Here is a 19,303-nt window from a genome sequence, read left to right as displayed (position 1 = left end):
CCTGTACTAGAATTGCCCCAATGTTGCCCATGTTGCCACAACATGTACTAGAATGGCCTCCAATAATTCTCATGTTGCTGTTAACATGCCTAGCGAGTTGATTGCACCTGTTACTGTTCATGCTTCTGCCCCTTAGCTCACCGAAACGCCTGCTACACCCATGAACTATCAGACCTCACAACCTAACAAAAGACTTGCAGAAACCTGCTGCTCTGAGGCCACAAAACAAGCATTTAAACTCTTATCTAAATCATACAAACAAGCCATCATCCAACCTCTTCCTTCAAATACCAGAATTGCCAATTCCAAATCTGAACCTAGAGAACTATTCTCCATCCTTAGGGAACTGGAAATCGCTGCCCCCCAGCTACCTCCCTGACTAAAGACTGCCTGGTGTGCTAGGATACAGAATCGAATGCTGCAAAAAATGTATATGCTCCATAAAAGAATTCTTATCACGCAAGATAGTTTAAAGCACGCCAGATGAAATTCCAGGTATCCCACTATATAGCTTCAGCAAAATCACTCAATTGGGAACCGTTCACATACTGAAAAGCCTGAAGCCATCAAGGTGCAAAGGGGACATCTGCTCAGCCCCCTTCATCAAAGACTGTGTGGAATCATTGGCCCTGTTCATTACAGCCTTTATCAAGTCTTCCTTCGCAACAGGCACTCTAATGCCTTAAAGAAGCCTGGGTCCTATCTCTCCTAAAAAAACTCACAGGACCCTAGAATGCTGAACAACTACCGGCCCATAACTACAGTCCCATGCCTCTTAAAAATACTTGACATAGCCACATATGTACAAATTGAACGCCACCTAGATGCCAACCACATCCTAGTAGTCCATCAATCAGGCTTTCGTCTAGGCCACGGCATGGAGTCAGCACTCCTGAACTTAAAAAATCAAATTCATGGGATTAAGGAGGCCTGAAACCTGCCCTTCTGCTCCTTCTAGACCTCTCTGCGGCCTTTGACTTAGTCAACCAAAATATACTCTGCCACCAATTAATGTCCGCAGCTTCCTTCTCTCAGAAAGCAGTATTATGGGTAGCATCCTTCCAAGAAGGAAGAACAATGAAAGTATTCTCAGTGAAACCAGTGCTGCACCTTCCCCTAAAAACTGCGAGATTCTGCAAGGATCCTGTGTCTTGCCAACGCTTTATACCAAATAGAGTGAATACACTAAACCTCTATTTGACCTCCTGGACTCCCTTAGAATAGTACATAACAACTATGCCGACAACACCCAGATTATCCTCCCCCTCTCTGGCACCTACATCAATGATGCCACTACTCTGAACTCTACATAGGCCACGATCCAGGCCTGGATGACCACGCAGCCTCTCCCTCAATGATGAGAAGACCAAACATCTCATTGTTGGATAGGCATCTGTGTTAAAAAAAAAACTTGGGCCTGAGTTTGCAAACTTCAGTATAGATGGCTCCTTGATCTCAGTCTCACCAACAGTCAAGATTCTAGGGGTATACTTGGACACAACTCTATCGTTAACCTGTCAAGTGAATGCCATAGCCTCCTCAGTGGCCTACTCAACAAAATTGCTAAACGTGGCCAGACCCTACCTCTCAACAGAATGTTACCTAACCATCGCCTGAGCAGTGGTCGGGACAAGGCTGGAATAATGTAATGTTCTCTTTGCCGGCACCTCTGCTCACAACTTTAAAAAACTCCAGAAGATCCTAAACAATGCCTTATGGGCCACCTTGAATATTCCCAGATCAGAACATATATTGCCCGCCCGAAAAGCAGTACATTGGCTCCCATTTAGGGAAAGAATCTCTGAAGACACTCACTATCACACACAGGTGTATCCGCAAAACTGCCCACCTTTACTGGCTGAAACATTTCTATGACCACCTCGGCCAGGCCCACCACAACCCCATATACCCATAGACTAGCCCAACCCAAGTTCAAATGAAGGAGCCAGCTTTCCAGTCATCGCGGCCAAGCAATGGAACGCTCTCCCACATGCGCTAAGAGCGGAGGAATCATATTGGGCCTTCCGTAAATCCATAAAAACCTGGATATTTGTCCAACCCGTTTCTATGCCTGATGCCCGCAGATATGTGACCCCTGTATTTGTTATCGATGTTTGCTAATTGTTGATGCAAATCCAGTAACTCACACCTTCATGTCTATGTACCATGTATACCTACTATGACCACTATTCTGACTAAGGATATTTGTAACCTCTATAGCGCCTAGATGCCCACAGGTTTGTGTGCACTATACAAATTTGATTTGATTGATTTGATTTATTTATTTATAGAGCACTTTACACCAAGGGGCTGTACAATTTAACAACAAAATACAAAGAACCAATAACATTTAACAATGGGAGCACATTTATATCTTGAATCATTCAACAAAACAGTGTAAAGAGCAATTAACTGAGGGGGTGGAAAAGGGGAGAGGGAGGAGGTGGGGGGGAGTAGGAGTAGGACAGTGCAAGGGAAATGGAAGAGGAAGAGAGAGGAGTAGGAGAGGGGAGAGAGGAATAGGGTGTTAGGGGAAGTTTTCAAGGAGGAGAATGGAGGAGGAGGGATTTAAGGGAAGTGCGAAATGAGGCGAAGGTCGTGGAAGAGCGGATTGTGAGAGGGAGTGAGTTCCAGTGCAAAGGTGCAAGGAGCTGGAATGAGCGGAAACGGGAGGAAGCGCAGGGGGAAGCGGGAACAGTGAGAAGGAAATGGTCAGCGGAGCGGAGGGAGCGGGATGGGGAGTAGAAGGAGAAAAGGGAGGAGAGATAAGGAGGAGCTAGATCATGGTGGGATTTGAATCAAGGCAAAGAAAGTAGAATTTAAGCTGTGAGTGGGAAGGTAGCCAACCAAGGTAAGAGAGCGAGGAAGAGATGGAGTCACGGGAGGTAAGGAGACAGAGGGTACGGACAGCAGAGTGGTATATGGATTTAAGAGGGGCAAGTTGTGATGCTAGAAGTCCAAAGAGTAGAGAAGAGCAGTGCGGGAGGTGTGTGAAATGTGTTGTGAGAAGGTAAGAGAGGAAACAAAAAGAACACCTAGATCACGAGCTTGGGGGGAGATCAGGAGATTAGAGGGAGGAAAGTGAATGAAAGGAGGAGGGGAGGGAGGGGGAAGAGAATTAGAGGGGAAAAAAAGGACTTCAGTTTTATCGGTGTTAAGAGAGAGAAAGCCGGAGGACATCCAGTTCTTGATAGCAGTGAGGCAGGAGGAGAGTTTAAGGTGGAGGTCAGGTGAGAAGGAGGAAAAAGAAAGAAAGAGTTGAGTATTGTCAGCATAGAAGTGATGGGAAATGCCAAACGAGGAGATGACAGGGGCAATGAGAGAGGTGTAAAGAGAGAAAAGGAAAGTCCAAGAACAGAGCCTGGAGGAACACCGTAGATAAGAGGAAAGGAAGGAGAGGACTGGCCTCCCCACGAAACAGCAAAGGAACGGGAGGAGAGGTAGGAGGATAGCCATTTTAGAACAGGGCCCTTAAATCCGAGGGAGGAAAGAGTATGAAGTAGTAGTGGATGATTGACAGTGTCAAAAGCTGCAGAGAGATCAAGTAGAATAAGGATAGAAGATTGCTTAGCATGACGAGCAGAGAGGAGTGAGTTAAGGATAGAGGTGAGGGCAGTTGCAGTGGAATGTTTGGGACGGAAGCCAGATTGGAAGGGAGGAAGGAGAGAGGAGGAAGTAACAAAGGATGAGAGCTGAGAGTAAATTAATAAATAAATACATAAATAAATGTATATGTAGATATGGTGATACAGACACGTGTGGCAGGGTGGTCTTTTCAGACCGTGCCTGCAGGCTACACTTGGATCATTGCTTCATTGTGATGGTGATGTCAAATGAGTTATTGACATGTGTATGTGGCCACACCTCGATGTGCTACGTTCACATGTGTAAGTCTCATTCTTGTGACTTCTCATTTAGCTTTCACTTGTGAGACTGGCTTCTATGATTTTTTGGACCTAGGGCCTGTGTGTGTGGCACAGTTGCTTCTTGATTTATGCTAGCAGCATGCTACTTATAGTATTGATGTGAGTACACATACATTTGCACTGATGTCAGATACCTATTTCCTTTGTTCCCTTTTCCACCGTTGCAGTGGCAGAAGACAAAAGTACAATCGGTGCTTTATCAAGACCTCCGGATACAGACGCATACCCCAGGCATGCCCTATTGTATCATCCTCCTCTGAGGGCTATGCTCCTGGTGTAGTGCCTCATTCTGATGACACTGCTGCTGGGGAGGAGTCCCAGGTTCCCATTTTCATATTGGACAATTCAGCAGTGGTGGCACAGGTTGGTGGTGGTAACGTTGATACACAGGGGCCCCAAAGAATGAAGACTTCATTGGAGGTATCTGGGTGATGGAGGAGGAGAAGGAGGAGGAGGCCATTGCAGGCATGCCCACTGTGTCATGTGGGGGTGCCGAGGGGGATGTGCATTCTGCAGACCTGGCCATGAAACAGGAGGCTGTGCAGTCCACCGTGGAGGGGTCATCAGAACCGCCAGCCCCAGTGCCATCTGCTGCAGCAATGCCCACCTTCACCAATGCCTGTACCCAGACAGTGCCTGAACCTCTGGCCAATCTGGCCATGCGGAATGCAGTGCTGCACCTGCTGATGGGTGACTTGGGGTGGCAGGCGCCTATGCATGATGCAGTACAAGCAACTCATGAGCTGCTTGTAGAGAACCATGGGCAAATGTGCAGCCTCCTGTCCCAACCTGCACTGTTTTCCGGTGGCCAGTTTGGACAGGTCCCTGCAATGCCCCCCTTCTCCTCCTCTGTACCAGTCAATCGCAACTGAAGCCTCTATGCCAGCTACCACCATGGCCTCCTCTGCCTCTGTCCTGCCATCAGTCAGTCTGGATGTGCCTGTGCCCCTGGTGGAAGTGGAAGTTCATACTGTGGCATATGAGGTGGTCACTGAGCCAGAACAGGAACCTACAGGGGAACAGGCTGTGGAGGAACAGCAGGTACTTGTTGGCAGTGCATGGCTGTACTCCCTCGATGCAGACTGTCATCCATTCAGAGGTACTATGTGTGCAACAGACACATTGCCAGGCAACAGAAGATGTTGATGTTCAGGAGGTAAGTCATGTATGGCATTGCAACCAGGAAAAGGCAAGCAGGTGCACACATGGTTCAATATTTATGAGGCCGCACGAGGAGGAGAGGCATTGGGAACATGAGGCAGCAATAGCCAGGGCGAGATGGAGGAGAGATTGCCATGTGCACGGGCTGCCAATCTGTCCTAGAGGATTCTTGAAGGGCAACTGCTGAGATAGAATCTCAGATGAGCCCTCCAGGAAACAATGGACACCCGCCTGCATGAGACAGAAGTGAAGGGTGAATCGGCCTTGGCTGAGGCATTGTTCGAGATCTCTATTGACTAGATCTTTGGTGGCTAGTCTGCTGACTCATATTACACGGCCTGCACTAGCAGTGATGTAGTTGTGGTTAAGTTGCTTAACCCATAGGAAGAGAACATTTTGGGTGGCTTATAACTTTGCCCCTCCTGGATGAAACTTTGCAAAAAAAGTATATGGCCCAGTCAGATTGATTCTGCGAAGTTTGGTGAGGTTTTGTACAGGGGGGCAAAGTTATAGGGGGGTCCCAAAATGTGTGTTTTATCCCATAGATGCAATGGAAAAAAATATATGCTCATGCCTACTGACAAAACCGCTGTATGGATTTTCCCCAAATTTGCGCCATAAGCAGTGGCATGATCCCTAAAGCATGTTTTTGTACATTTGGTGTAAATCCGACCAGATTCTTCTTTTTTAACACCCAAAATAAATTAGTGATATCTGTGTTTGGTCCACTGACTTACTTCCCTGAACCCCATCACCAGCAGCAGAGTAATCTGTTCAAAGTACTAGATGAAGCACAGTGTTAGGCCCATTCAACCGCCCTGCAATTCCTTGATAGTTGTGTACTGTGATTTGATTATTGGGCATGCAGAATGGCCGAACCCAAGGTTTGAATGGAAATAAATATTTTGATTGCGGCTACAGCATTACGTTCTGAACAGAATGACAACAAACCTGAGCGAGGAGCATCAGCAAGGACCTGAAAGCATGGTTTTGCAAATCTGTTTTGCGTTTTATTTTTCAAAAGTGTCCAAATGTATGCCCAACAAATAGTGATATAAGTTTGGTGTATGGACAATGGGCCTGGCCGGCCCTCGGCAAGCACAAATGCCTACTCTGAGTAACTTATTGGAGCATGCAGCATGGCTGAAGCTCTAGGTTGAATGGAAAACCAAATTCGGATTGCTGCTGCAGCCCAGAGTGCTGGATGGGATTGCAGCAAAGTTGTGCGAGGAGCATCAGCAAGGACCTGAAAGATGCCTTTGGAAATCTGTCCTGTGCTTTACTTTTTTGAAATTGTCGAAACGTAAGTGCAAAAAATAGTAATATAAGTTTTATGCCATGGGCCGAGGGCTTGGCCTTTGGCAAGGACAAATGTCTACTCTGATTTGCCTATTGGGGTATGCTCTGCTGATAATGACTCTAAGTATGTGTTGCAAAAATAGGTTTGTTAAAGGTTTATAGTTCTTTCATAAATGTTAAAAGAGGAATTATTAATAACTTATATACAGTGATGTAACATTATGAAACATTTTCACTTATAAAAAACATATTCAGTTGACAAGAAATATTCTGTTAAAGGGGTGTTACGGTTATGCTATACCCCACCCTTGGGACTCCTCTGCCCCAGCAGTTAGCTAGTGGTATCCCATCTTGGGATCTTTTGGCGCTTCCCTCCTGGGCTCCCATGAGCACTTGTCCATTTGTACTGCCCCTTTTTTGTATGCACTTCTGTCACTACACAATGCATATATGCATTTATTGGAGCACTATGTAAAATGTTTTGGTATACATATAGGAAATGAAGATGCAAAAGATATATAGAACATTTTTAAATGGCAGTTGATGGGTGGAAGTTTAATATGCTGATAGGCTATATGTAGAGTTTTTTAAGTGATTGGTGGTTATATGTGTGAATGGTCTAAAGCAGGTAATGAGTTAGAGTTACAAACATTAAAAGTAAAAAGAGTAGAAGGGCTATTTTGTGTGATGGTGTGCATGTGCAATCCAGGTTTTCTAATAAGGCATGGTCTAGACAAGAGAATGCTGAGACTGTGGATAGTTATAAATGGCAATGGATTATTTTGTTTATTGTATAGTAGAGAGAAGAATTTCAAACAGAAATGTGTTTCTGTGCTTTTTATTTTTCTGTGGCATACAATTTTCCATTATTGCCATTAGCATGTAGAAAATGCTAATGGAAATGTTGGAGAATCTTATTGAATCTAACTATGTTACTGAACAATGTAAAGAAGATGGAGTCTATAAGCTTATTGTTTTATTACTATTTTTTTAACAGTGAAATGTTGTTCCTAAAGGAACCTTTTTTAAATGTTTTTTTTTTAAATAAATGTGCAGGAGAGGCCAGAAAGTAAGGTGGGGAGGGAAATGAGGGAAGGGGCTCCAACCACATATATGGAGGGGCAGGTGGACAGAGGAAGATGTTGCATGTGTTAAATCCCAGGTAGAGAGCACAGTTTCTCATGCTCCTTGATTACAGTTTCAAAAGCACTTCGAAATTGCTCCCCTGTGCAGAGTGGTGTGTTGCACTATATACAGAGAACTGTTGTTTTCGAAAGATATGGATCAACAGGCTCTTTTATCGCTTGCAAGGTGGCTGGTGGGATTGTGTTCTCCACAGAAGTAGGCTGTAGGCTGTGTGGTTACAGAATTGGTTGAGAAAGATGGACAGAGGAAGACAGCTGACTACTTCCTAAGCAAGGAACAGCCATTCTGAGAGCATTGTGCTGGTTGAATTTGGTGTGGTGTCGCATTGAGGTGGTCCAGTAGGAGTACTGCCCAGGTTGTCTGCAATTGAGTTCACTCAGTGCATTTCACTTTGTTAGCTTTAGCCTTTGGTATCTTTCCAACAGTGGTAAAACATTGCCACACCCATGATTCTCTCAGAGTGTTAGAGGTAGGCACTTTGTCTACCTCATCTTCCAGTTCTTCTTCATTGTCATTTGAAGTATTGTGCTTCTTTTGTTGTGTACGTCCTCTAGCTGGTGGTGGTGGTGGTGGCTCTTGGGGAGGAGGGATGGCAATATCCAATGCCATTTTTCGAGATAAATAGCAGTTTTCCTAATATTCTTCCGAGTATGTGCTGTGTGCTAGATTGGTAATGGATAATGAGTAAGAATAGGTGTAGGAGCTGTGCAATAGTACATTTTGAGCTTCAAAGTTCCTAGATCAGCAGAAAATGCAGTTCTGTACTGTTTGCGGAGCACAGACCAGTTTGCGAAGTGTGGACGTTTTCGCAAATATGACATCATGCTGTGCGTAATCACGTGATCACGAGACACTGTCTGAAAAGTCTGCGATGACGTCAGATATTCATGAAAATCAGTGAACACATAAACAGTGGAAAAAGTAGCAAAACGTGTATAAAAGTGTTTAAAAGTTTGCTAGCAGGTGGGGAATGGCAGAGTTTCAAAGTGAAACTTTCTAAACGAGCGAAAAATGTTGCTATATTGGGATCATATTAGTAGGTTGTAGCAAATTAGGGTTCACTGCTAAAAACCCATGAAATTCACCGAAAAAACTTTGTTAAAGGGATGTTCTGGTTAAGTTGTACTAATAAAAACCCATGCAATTCAATGCAAACACTGTGTTAAACGGACGTTATGGTTACAAGTAAAACTGAAAAAAATCCAACCAGTTAAGGTAAGCTAAGCAACCACAGCTCAAGCCACCACCCTGCACTGCTAAAACAAACACTCAGTACATGAAAGATGACATTGATTAAATCACTGATAACATCACATATTAAAATTATGTTCATGAACAGTCCCTAGAAGGGGTAGTGTTTATAATGTTGGTAACAAGATTTCCGGGGTGATCGGGACATCTATCATAAACTACTTAATGTATTAAAGAATGTTCTCATCTAAAGAAAACATTATATTCGAGTGGTGTTGTTAATACAGGAACCTAATCATAGGCAATGACTGCAGCATGTACAAAAAAAGCACAATATTTTGAATCTGGTCATTTCCGATAGTAAAATAATACATACTACCTTATCAAAATTTTGCATAATGTTAAACATGCAATGAATAGCTAACAATTTCAAACTTATGACATACTTGAGTTAGTACAAAGAAATACATATAAAACTAAAGTAAAGAAGAAAGAAACACCAGCACCAAAAATTAGACAATAAAATTAGAGTTGATTATCATGTGCGCAAATGAATTTATTGTTTGAGGCCTGCTTATTTCCCCATGTCTATGCTCTATGAGGTCAAATCTAATTCTATGTAAAGTACTTTAAGTAGATATAAGAAGGTTAGTGTATATCTATAGCATCATTTCAACTTTTTAAATTCTCATTGTTAGTACAAATACAAACTAGCCTAGACATGTCAGTGAACAAAAACAAGTAGCTCAGATACATGATGTTATCAGTGATGTCATCAATGATGTTTGTGATGTCATCTTTCATGTACTGAGTGTTTGTCTAAGCAGTGCACAGTGGTGGTGTGAATTATGTTTGCTTAGCTTACCGTAACTGGCGAATTTCTTGTAATCATAACATCCCATTAAGAAAGTTTCTTCATTGAATTTCATAGCTTTTCATTAGTGCAACTTAACCATAACACCCCTTTAATTAAGTGTTTACATTGAATATATAGTTCATTAGTTGCAAGTTTACATTATTTCATTATTTAATTTTGCTGGACAATTATTCTCTTTCCATGTTTGTATATAGTTTGTCTTTAATAATTTTTATTTTGATGATTCAACCACAACAGTTTGCCGTCTCTTTGTCCATATGCACCTTTTGTGTGTACATTATCTCCTTGTAAGTTTGTCCTATGGCTGTCATGGGGGTTTAAGGCACACTCTGTGGGTCATGTTGCAATTGGGCTGTTTTCTGGGGGATGTGTGCATGTTCTATGTGTGTGTGTTGTCTAGTATGAAGCATTCATGGTCAATGTACATATGTGGATTATTGTAGCTGTGGGGAGCTGACATGGTTTGGAAATCACGTGTTTCACATCTTTGTCATACACCTCTGTTGCTTGCCTTCTTCTGTGCTTTGCAATACTGGCATGTTGGTGTATGATTTACGTGGTGTGCGTGGGCGTGTGGTACATGTGTGCTGTGGTTGGCATGGCACTTGTTTGTGAATATGTTCATGGGTGTTGCATTATGTAGTCGGTTGTCTGAGGTAGACATGATGACATTACTTTTATTTTCTTGTCCATTTTGACATTTGTTTCACATGTAGGGGAGAGTCCATCACAATGTTTGGGATTGCAAGGGATGGTTGTCTGATACCAATCCTTGTGCAGCGGCACTGCATGTTTGGTATGAGTGCATCAGTGTTAGTTGGGTGACTTTGGGCCTCATTACAACTCAGGCGTTAAGGGTTAACGCCGCCGTTAACCCTTAACGCCTGATTCCGATTTTAACGGCTGCTTCTAGCAGCCGTTAAAATCCATGGCGCTAAACCGCCTTGGTGCTAATTACGCCACCGTAATTTACGGTGGCGTAATTAGCGCCTTCCCCACTCCCATTATGCCCTATGGGGCAAAAATGGGAATGGGGAAGGGTAAAATGGGAAATGGGGATTTACTGGCCCACTCACCTTGGAATGGGACGGTAAATCCGCCATCCACCATGGGGTAAACATGGTTTACACCATGGTGGTAAAGTTGGCGTACTTACCGCCTGGGTCGTAATGACCCCCTTTATGACTGTGTGTAGAATGGTGTCGTTGTGGGGATACATTTGGTGATGAGTGAGATGTTTTATGATGGTGTTTTGGGTCTCTTATTGGGGATGGGTACTCATATATTCACGTGTCTTGCAATATGTTCCACAAAGTAGAGAAGTCTGAGGTATCTGCTGACAGCGTCTTCACCTCAGCCCAATCACTTCTCAGGGCCTAGTTTCTTGTGTGTTGTGTTAACTTCTAGTACCACTGATGATGGCATGTGCATGTCTATGTGGCTGTGCTCACACTTTGTACACGTTTATGGCTTTTTGGCATTGGGCTAGCATGCAGGGGTGTTTCCTCACTCTGAATCACTGGGCTACACACAGTATATGTGAACTACATCACCTGCACATCAGTGCACCAAAGTGTAGATACAGTTACGGTGTGGTTGTCTGCAGATGTGCAGCTGAGTATTATCCTGTGGGAGCCAGGGAAGAGGTGACTGTTCTGGATTCAATTAAACTGCTTCCAAGTGATCATGTTCGAGGAGGATGTCTGGAAGTTGTTCTTCATGGTAGACATAGGCCAGAGTATTTGAGGTAAGTGAGTGCTGCACATTGTATTGGAACAAGGGCAGGCTTTGTGGGTGCAGCCTTGAGTAAGGGGGTTAGAGTGTAGATCAGTGGATGTACTGGGACAAGGGCAGACTTGTTGGTGCTGCCTTGGGTTAGTACTATCAGCAACCTGGCAGTGAATACTACATCTTTCTCCTTCACCCGCAATTTCCCTCTTTGTCTTCCAGTCTGGAAATAACTTCTAGTTATTTAACTAAGAGAGAAGAGGCAAAAGGCTAGTTTTGTATAAAATATTGACACAGATGATATGTAGGTGCCCTAAACTGTAATTTATGTTTACAATCTATTATTTAGTTTAACGATCTATTATTTAAGAATATTATACAAGCATTTGGCTTTTGCTGTTGGATGGCCCCTCCATTTGGCTATGATTTGAACAGGACTGAAAGTGTCTTTTGTGGAGGAAAGGTAATGGACCCTCTTTGCAGTTACGAGTTTAAAAAACAGGGATAGCAGCTGGAATAATTTTTCCTGCTTGTCCGAAACCGCCTTTTAAGAGCAATAGTTGAAAAACAACAAAATAATAGGAATTGAGTGTCCTGTTCAGGAAACCAAAATTGTGAAGATGTTTGCAATTATGATTTTAAGAAAGCCAAATGTTAAGAGAGGGTTTGATGTAGGAGTGCAATCATCATAAACATGTGTGCTGTATATGGGCAATACGAGAAGTGTGAAGTTCTGCCAATGATAGAGTACTTCTCTTACTGACTGAAAGAATACAGGTCGATATGCCAACAAAGACCATTAGATACTTACATGTCATACTCAACAGAGATTTTGAAAAACAAAGTGCAAGGTCCTTTTCATGAATGTTGGGAATAACGTTGACAGATTTTGCCAAATCAGTATGTAATTGTGGCTAAAGACTAGACAGTTAATGTGATCATTGCCAATCAACTAAATTCCATCCTTGGGATTCTTTAAATGCAGGAAAGTCTTGTTTGGTTATTAATATATGAAGATAGAAAAACATTTTGTTGGATTCATTAATGAGACATTGACCTGACAATCCTGATCTTTTTACTGGCCCATTTAGTAATTTTTCTTTCCAAAACATAACATAAAGTGGTTGAGTTTTCACTCTGAAGGGAATAATGTTCATTATGGAATTATATTTAAATGGCATATGGATTTTTACCAGTCCATACACCCAATAAAAAAGCCTTATAGAGTTCAGGAGGAGTGATTCATTATCAGGTGGTAATGACACACACCATGTTATGCCATGGGTCAAGCTGAGGACCATAAGTAAGGGAATACTAGATATCCCAAATTATAAAGAACCCTCCTGAGGTCCTTAAGGTTATTAGCACATAGTGGCAAAAGTTAAAGCAACATAGGGTTTTAAGTCCTGGTGATGAAGTAAGTAGTGTTATTTTTTAGTGTCTGGGTACACCAATATACGTTTATATAAAGAAGAGCATTGAAATAGGTTGAACAACAAAATGTCTTTGTCTTATTCCTCCTACAGTTTGAGACATAATGATTCCTGAAAAAATTGACAAAATAGCATGTGACATACAGAGTATGCACAATATAAATGGGCCTGATCACGACTTTGGCGGTAACCCTTAAATCCGGCGGCAGAGCTATTACCGCCGGATTTAAGGGTCTGCCAAATCAGGACTTCGGCGGATTTTGCCCCAGCTCTGAGCTGGGGGGAAATCCGCTGAAAATGTGCGCTATTACCGCCGCCGGGAAATCCGCCGGTGGTAAGAGCGTGAAAATTCCCCATTGATCTCAATAGAGAATGGGGCATTCCCGAATGGGCTTAATGGGGAATGGGGATTAACATTACCGCCAAACTCGTGATCCCGCACTATTAGCTCTGGGCAGTTCGGCGGTAGGGCCGATAGTTACCGCCAAAGTCGTGATCAGGGCCATAGTATTTAAATCACTTGCTCATGGGAATAAGCATATTAAAAACCTAATGAATAGACATCAAAGTGAAGTGATACAGAAACGTAAGTCAAAAAATCACATAACAAATGATACAAAATAGCGCTCCTTCTCATTTATAAAACAAATACTGGTCAGTTTTCACACAAATGGGATTACTGTATATTTGTTTTATGTTCCATTGTGTTGGTGTATTAGTTATTTTATGAATGAGAAGGAGCACTATTCTTTATCATTTAATATGTGACAAACCAATAGCCAACACAATCATAAAGGTAAAACAGACACAGTTAAGGGATATACATGCTTTGCCTTTTGTGGTAACGTGGTCCGTGGGCTGAGGGAAGTCTATACTCTCAAAAGTATTGTGAATGCGGTTCTGTGGACACCCAAACAGAGAAGTATAACAGTCCAAAATAAATGAATGTTTAATCAAGGTTCTATAAAAATGTATACTTTAATCAAAGACACCATGTACAAAGGTAGCTAACTGGAAAACACTGTAAAACCTTCCTCTGTACAAAGAACACAGAATATGCAAAGATAGAAAAGATCCTTCTTGAGGTCGCAAATGGGATTAAAATGACATATCCACTCACTGAGGCCCAAAGGTGGATCAGCAGGCAGATATCAATCAGTAAAATGTTTGAAACTGTCTTGGCCGTTCAATGGCATCGAACCAGGCTTCTCTGCATTTTTAATGTGTTCTTTTCAGTTCAAGGATGTTGCTGTCACGGTGGTCCAGCATTAAGTTGGCATCAAGTCGGGGTCGAACAGAAGGTAGCTGGGGTCTCGAAGCATCTAACTGAGCTGTGCAGATAAGGCGGTCGAGGTTCAATGGTGGTCAAGCGGGTACCAGGATGCAAAGGCAGGTCAATTAGATTCAGAAGTCACTGTTTGGGGGACACCAGAGTCGGGTCAATCTACTTACAGGAGCACGATGAAGAAGCTGGTGCTTTGAATGGTGACTCGAACAAAGCAAAGCAGCAGTACTTCATTGGTTTGAGCTGAGGCAGCGACACACTTCAGAAGGTAGAGCTGCCAAAGGCAGCTTCAACGAGTCCTAGAGGTTTGCTCAGCATTGAGCATGGTCCAATTGTGGCTTGCAGTAGGTCGGCGTCAGAAACAGGGGGATCTTGGCTGTTTGGGCTTTCAGAAACTGTGAGACCCAATCCAGGGTCTCAAGGGACAAGGTTAATCTCTTTCTCAGGCTCGCAAACACAGGTGAGGCTGGCACACCCTTCAGGGATCCTACAACGCAATGAGGTTGTAGGCAACATGGTGTCTTGTAGAGATGCATGTTTTGGTCGAGTAGCACAGTTCACCCCAATGGCCCCTGGAGATGGTGAGGGGAACCAGCTCACCTCTGCCTTGGAACACCTGCCTTCATCTCACAACTGGAAGACATTCCAAAGAACTGCACTCTTAGCAGGGTCAAGCACAATCGCTGTCAACTGTTGGATTCCAGAGATGATTCAAAGAAGTGGTGTGAGACCCCTCCCATTAAAAGTAAAAGTGATTGGACTAAAGATAGCCTGCCCTAGTGGTCCAGTCCCTGTTCTTGAAATGAATGGACTTTGCTCATCTAACATCATACCCAAAGTGCTTTGCTTTAGAGGAAGTGGACGGGACAGGAAGGAGATAGAGAGGCAAAGAGAAACAAAGTGGAGGCAGCCTTCCTCCACTCAACATATGTCTCCCTGGCTACACTAACCCTGCTCCTTCCCTTCTCAATAGAATCAAAGGTCTTTAGAAATGTACCACCCTGGCCTGGCCCTTTGCGAATGGGTATGCCCTTTAATTCCGGTCCCCAAGCCAGCTTCTTATGGAGTGGCTGTCCCTGGGGAAAGGGTGTTATCTACCCTTAGAGGAAAAAAGTGAGGCAATAGCCAAGCCTACATTCCTGCCAGTGGGCAGGGGGAGCCTTGTCTTGAACAGATACACATAACCTTTCCACAGTGAAACTGGGGCCAGAAGGCTAACACATGTATGATATTAAATCAGTGTGGCTGGGATAGCTATGAGAGATGCTGCCAACCATACCCTAATTCAGGTATGGCTTATATTTACCCTCTTAAGTGCTAAAGGCAAATACATTCATCCTGAATTCCCATAGTAAGTCGCTGTAGGCTCCTACCACTCCTGTTGTGAAGTGTTAAGGTGCCACAAGGACAGAATCCTCAGAGTTATGCAGTTTTTGAAACAGTGGTGCATATCTTAAATGCAGCCCCTGCACTGCAGAGACTTGGTTGTCACTGTAGCTGTCAAGGGGGCACCTGTGACCTGCACCTGCTCTGTGCAACTGGTAGAGCAGTTGCTGACAATCAGGATATCATACTTTTGGCATGGAACTTATGAAAGTGAAATCTGGTGAGCAAATTACTCTGTCAGAGATGGAATTACCTACATCATTTAAAAACAGGGAACCTTGGCATAATGCATAGCATTATCAGTGTTCTATGATAGCAGAACAAGTTTATATGGGTTTAGAAAATGGGATGTGCATGTTTTCCTGAAATGGAGGAGACTGGCACAATGATATGATAATATATATCTTCCGTGTATGATAATAGATTTAATTTTTGAAGCTGAGGTTTCTTGACTACAAAATGTGCATTTCTACACCCTACAATGTCCTTGAAAAAAATGACATAAACTTGAAAATTGTCCATTACAAGGAGGTAGTATGACTAATTTTGCAACCTAGTAGCTGAACATTGAGTGACCTAATGACTATATAACAACTTCACATTTTTATTCTGTTCATATGTGTTGCTGTTTACAATTATAGCTTATGTTTAACTCGCAATCTTTTCAGCATACCTTAGCGTGAGGTGGGACACAACTATCAGGTTTTTAGAGGTGGGGAAGCCATTAGTATGTATTTTGAAAATCAAAATGCCCAATGTGTATTAGAGTTTTCCTTATTAAATTGACATGAATAGATATGCTGAATATAAAATTGCACAACATTTTTTCTTTTTTATAATTGTTATTTTATAATGTACTTAATAAGAGGGAGATGTTTGCAAGCGCGAGATCGGGATTCGAACATGCGTTGGGCTGTGTTGTCTTGCTTCCAAGACAAAGGCATTGCTCCTGACCTATCCTCCCACAAGGTGGCCTTTTCCTGCTTCACCCCTTTGTTTTTATCTATTTGATACCACAAGGTAAAGAACTATCTCTGAGATATATTTGTTGATGAAAATTCTGTATACACTATTTTCTAAAAAAAATAACATGACAGAGGCTCCAGTGATCCAATTGAAGAGGAGGAAAGTGCTCAGACTCATTAATACTCAGCAAAGTAGTTCCTTAAATGTTTTGTTTCAATGTAATCATTTATTGCTGCTGTGCAAATAAAATGAAAAGAGAAGTGCACATTACTTGCCTCCATGCCATTAACAGTATCACTACTGTCTTTTGAATTCTAGGACTAATCGGTAGTGTCAATTTATAGAATCAAGATATTACATATGCATCATTTTATGTGAATTTATATTTCTATTATCCTTATGGATTAGTCAATTGGAGAGCTAAATGGAAATAATATATTCAGACATGGTAACCTCCCCATACCATCATTCTTTTTATATCACCCTTTAACCATGTTTCTTCTGTCATTACCATACACTACACATTAGTAAGGGAAATCCATAATAGTATCACTCAATGTAATAACAACTTCAAATCTAATTAAAATAGGAATGAAAATGTCATTCTAGTTTTGCTTCCAAAATGGTGGCATGGTATTCCATTGACACTTTGTGCTCATTTAGGACATACATGTACCACCTCTTCCACAGGGTTATCGGGATAAAGTGCTCAAAACTTAGCCAGGAATGTGTCTAATTTACTCCATGCCAGTTCCTTTTATTTTCTCTTCAAAATAACATCTTAGAAGGTATTACTTCCAATCGTGTGAAACCAGGGATTTACCATCAAGGCTAATAATAATGAATTATTACAGATATAAATATTATATTTCTGCAGTTAACATTTTGTCTGTTGATAAACCTAAATAATATCTGCACATTATAGGGTACCGTATTGATAGCTATAAAATTAACTATTGCATGATGCATACCCATGCAAAATCCTATGATAGTTTGACATGATGCAAATATGTGTCCCCATTAGCCACCTGATTATTTACACCTGGGAAACTAAGTCTACACAAATCCTACAGTTAAGCCAACAATAAGAAGTAGAACAATATTTGTAACTGGGGTTTTGAGATCAATGAGCTCTGCAGCAAGATAGTAGACTCCAGTAGGCCGGTGCCCGTTTCTCAGAGTTGTACGTTTGTTTGACCATTATTTGTCCTAGAGTAAATTGTAAAGAAAATGTCATGGCATGCTTTTATTTGGTCATTTGTGACAAGTGACAAGTTGTACATGATATGGAGTATAGCAGGATGATTATGGTGATAAAGCTTATATTGGGTAAACTCTCTGATGGAAGAGCGGGATTTGGTTGTGGATTAATGCTAGAAAAACTGCAGTTCTTCTGTTGGGACCCACGGCCCCCATTGGTATTCCAGTTAACTTGGCATTGCAATGGTGCATCACCTATTACTGAATGAGTGGTGTACTCTTTGCTTGGGAGTTCACCTTTCCCTTGTTCACTGATGTAGTGCTTTCAGTGTATTTCTACCAGAAAGGCGCCAGTATAATAATGCTGCATCAGGTGCACTCAGCAAGGCTGATGTGACAATTAAGAGGCAGGATTATGTCTCTTTGTACCTGATTGTTCCATAGACTCTCTCTTCAAATATCATTTTGGGATTGTGTGCAAACTAAGGCTGCTGGACTAAGCTATAGCTTCATCAATTTTAGCATATTCCCAATGCAATCCCATTCTGATTTCGCTCAATTCAAGCATTAGATTCATATAAAATGTCTTGGCTGGAGGAGCAAAGACATTATGCTGCCCCATTACATCTTAAATTTCTTAGAAAACTATACAAACAAAAATGTGTCTTCTTCCCCGTTTCCAAACTACTTTGATTCAGATGCTGGCAATATCAAGAGTGGTGTTTAGAAAAGTGGATTGCTTTACCTTATACGGTTAAGGCAACTTTATGAATGTGCTTTAAGTCAGCTTTGCGTTGATGGATTGATGTGCAGAGCATTCCTGTTTAATCACTTATCAGTATTGTTTAGTATGCTGTAGTCATACTTTGCAAATAATGTGTGGCTATCCCCCCCCCCCCCCACTTGGAAAATCAGCTTCATAGTAAGGGCCACTGTGATAGACCTAGGAAAGAGCAATTGCTCTCCAGCCAGTAGAATATAGTAACATAATGTTAACTGTTTGATACATATTTGTGGGCAGAGAAATGAACCCATCTATCAGGTACTAAGGATCATAATATATATGTACTGCCTCTTATTTGCTTTTCTTTCAGTTTAAAACACATTCATGAAAACAATAGCCAATTGCTACTAAAGCAAAGTTTGAAAACATACACATGAGTTAAAGTCTTACTTCTAGAGCGCCCATTAGGCTTGCACTCTCTCCGATGCTTTCCTCTATGTACCGGCGCTCCTCATCTGTGATTGTAGGATGCGTTGCTGGGCTCTCGTATGACACCAACAGCCAGAACATGTACCATACGATTCCAAAACTACCTACACGAATGACAGAGATAGTGCACATTAAATGGACCTGTGAGCTAGATTAAGCGTGTATTTTCAAATATGAAAACAGACTGTGGAGCCAACTAGTGTACAATGTTGTCAGTGTCTCTCCTGCTTTCAGCATGCCTCAGGGTAAAATACAAAAATAGATTTTGATTTTCAGAAGTCTATTCCATACCACACAAACATTTTGTTTTTGTAATCTGAAAAAGGGCCAACTGCTGCAGCTTGTGAGCAGTCAAAGGGTGTTCCCCTATCAACTATTCTCGCCCCAACTGAAAACCTCAACATACAAAAGTAATTAAACATGTTTTACATGACTCTGGCTGAAATGTGTATACAACATTAACTTCTCTTGAATAGGTAGGGTATCTCTTTA

General features: G+C 42.1%; 1 protein-coding gene across 1 annotated transcript in view; it reads right to left on the bottom strand.

Annotated features, from left to right (window-relative positions):
* Nucleotides 1-19,303, bottom strand: part of SLC17A6 (solute carrier family 17 member 6) — a 404,271-nt gene that overhangs the window by 120,557 nt on the left and 264,411 nt on the right. Inside the window, exon 7 of the mRNA XM_069623494.1 lies at nt 18,773-18,915. Within this exon, the coding sequence (XP_069479595.1) occupies nt 18,773-18,915 (143 nt within the window). The remainder of the gene's footprint in view (nt 1-18,772; nt 18,916-19,303) is intronic.

This window comes from Ambystoma mexicanum, chromosome 11 (assembly GCF_040938575.1).
Source record: "Ambystoma mexicanum isolate Mex_15411 chromosome 11, UKY_AmexF1_1, whole genome shotgun sequence".
In the NCBI taxonomy this organism is placed as follows: Eukaryota; Metazoa; Chordata; class Amphibia; order Caudata; family Ambystomatidae; genus Ambystoma; species Ambystoma mexicanum.
Note: the sequence above shows the minus strand (reverse complement) of the source record. Positions and strands in the feature narration are given on the sequence as shown.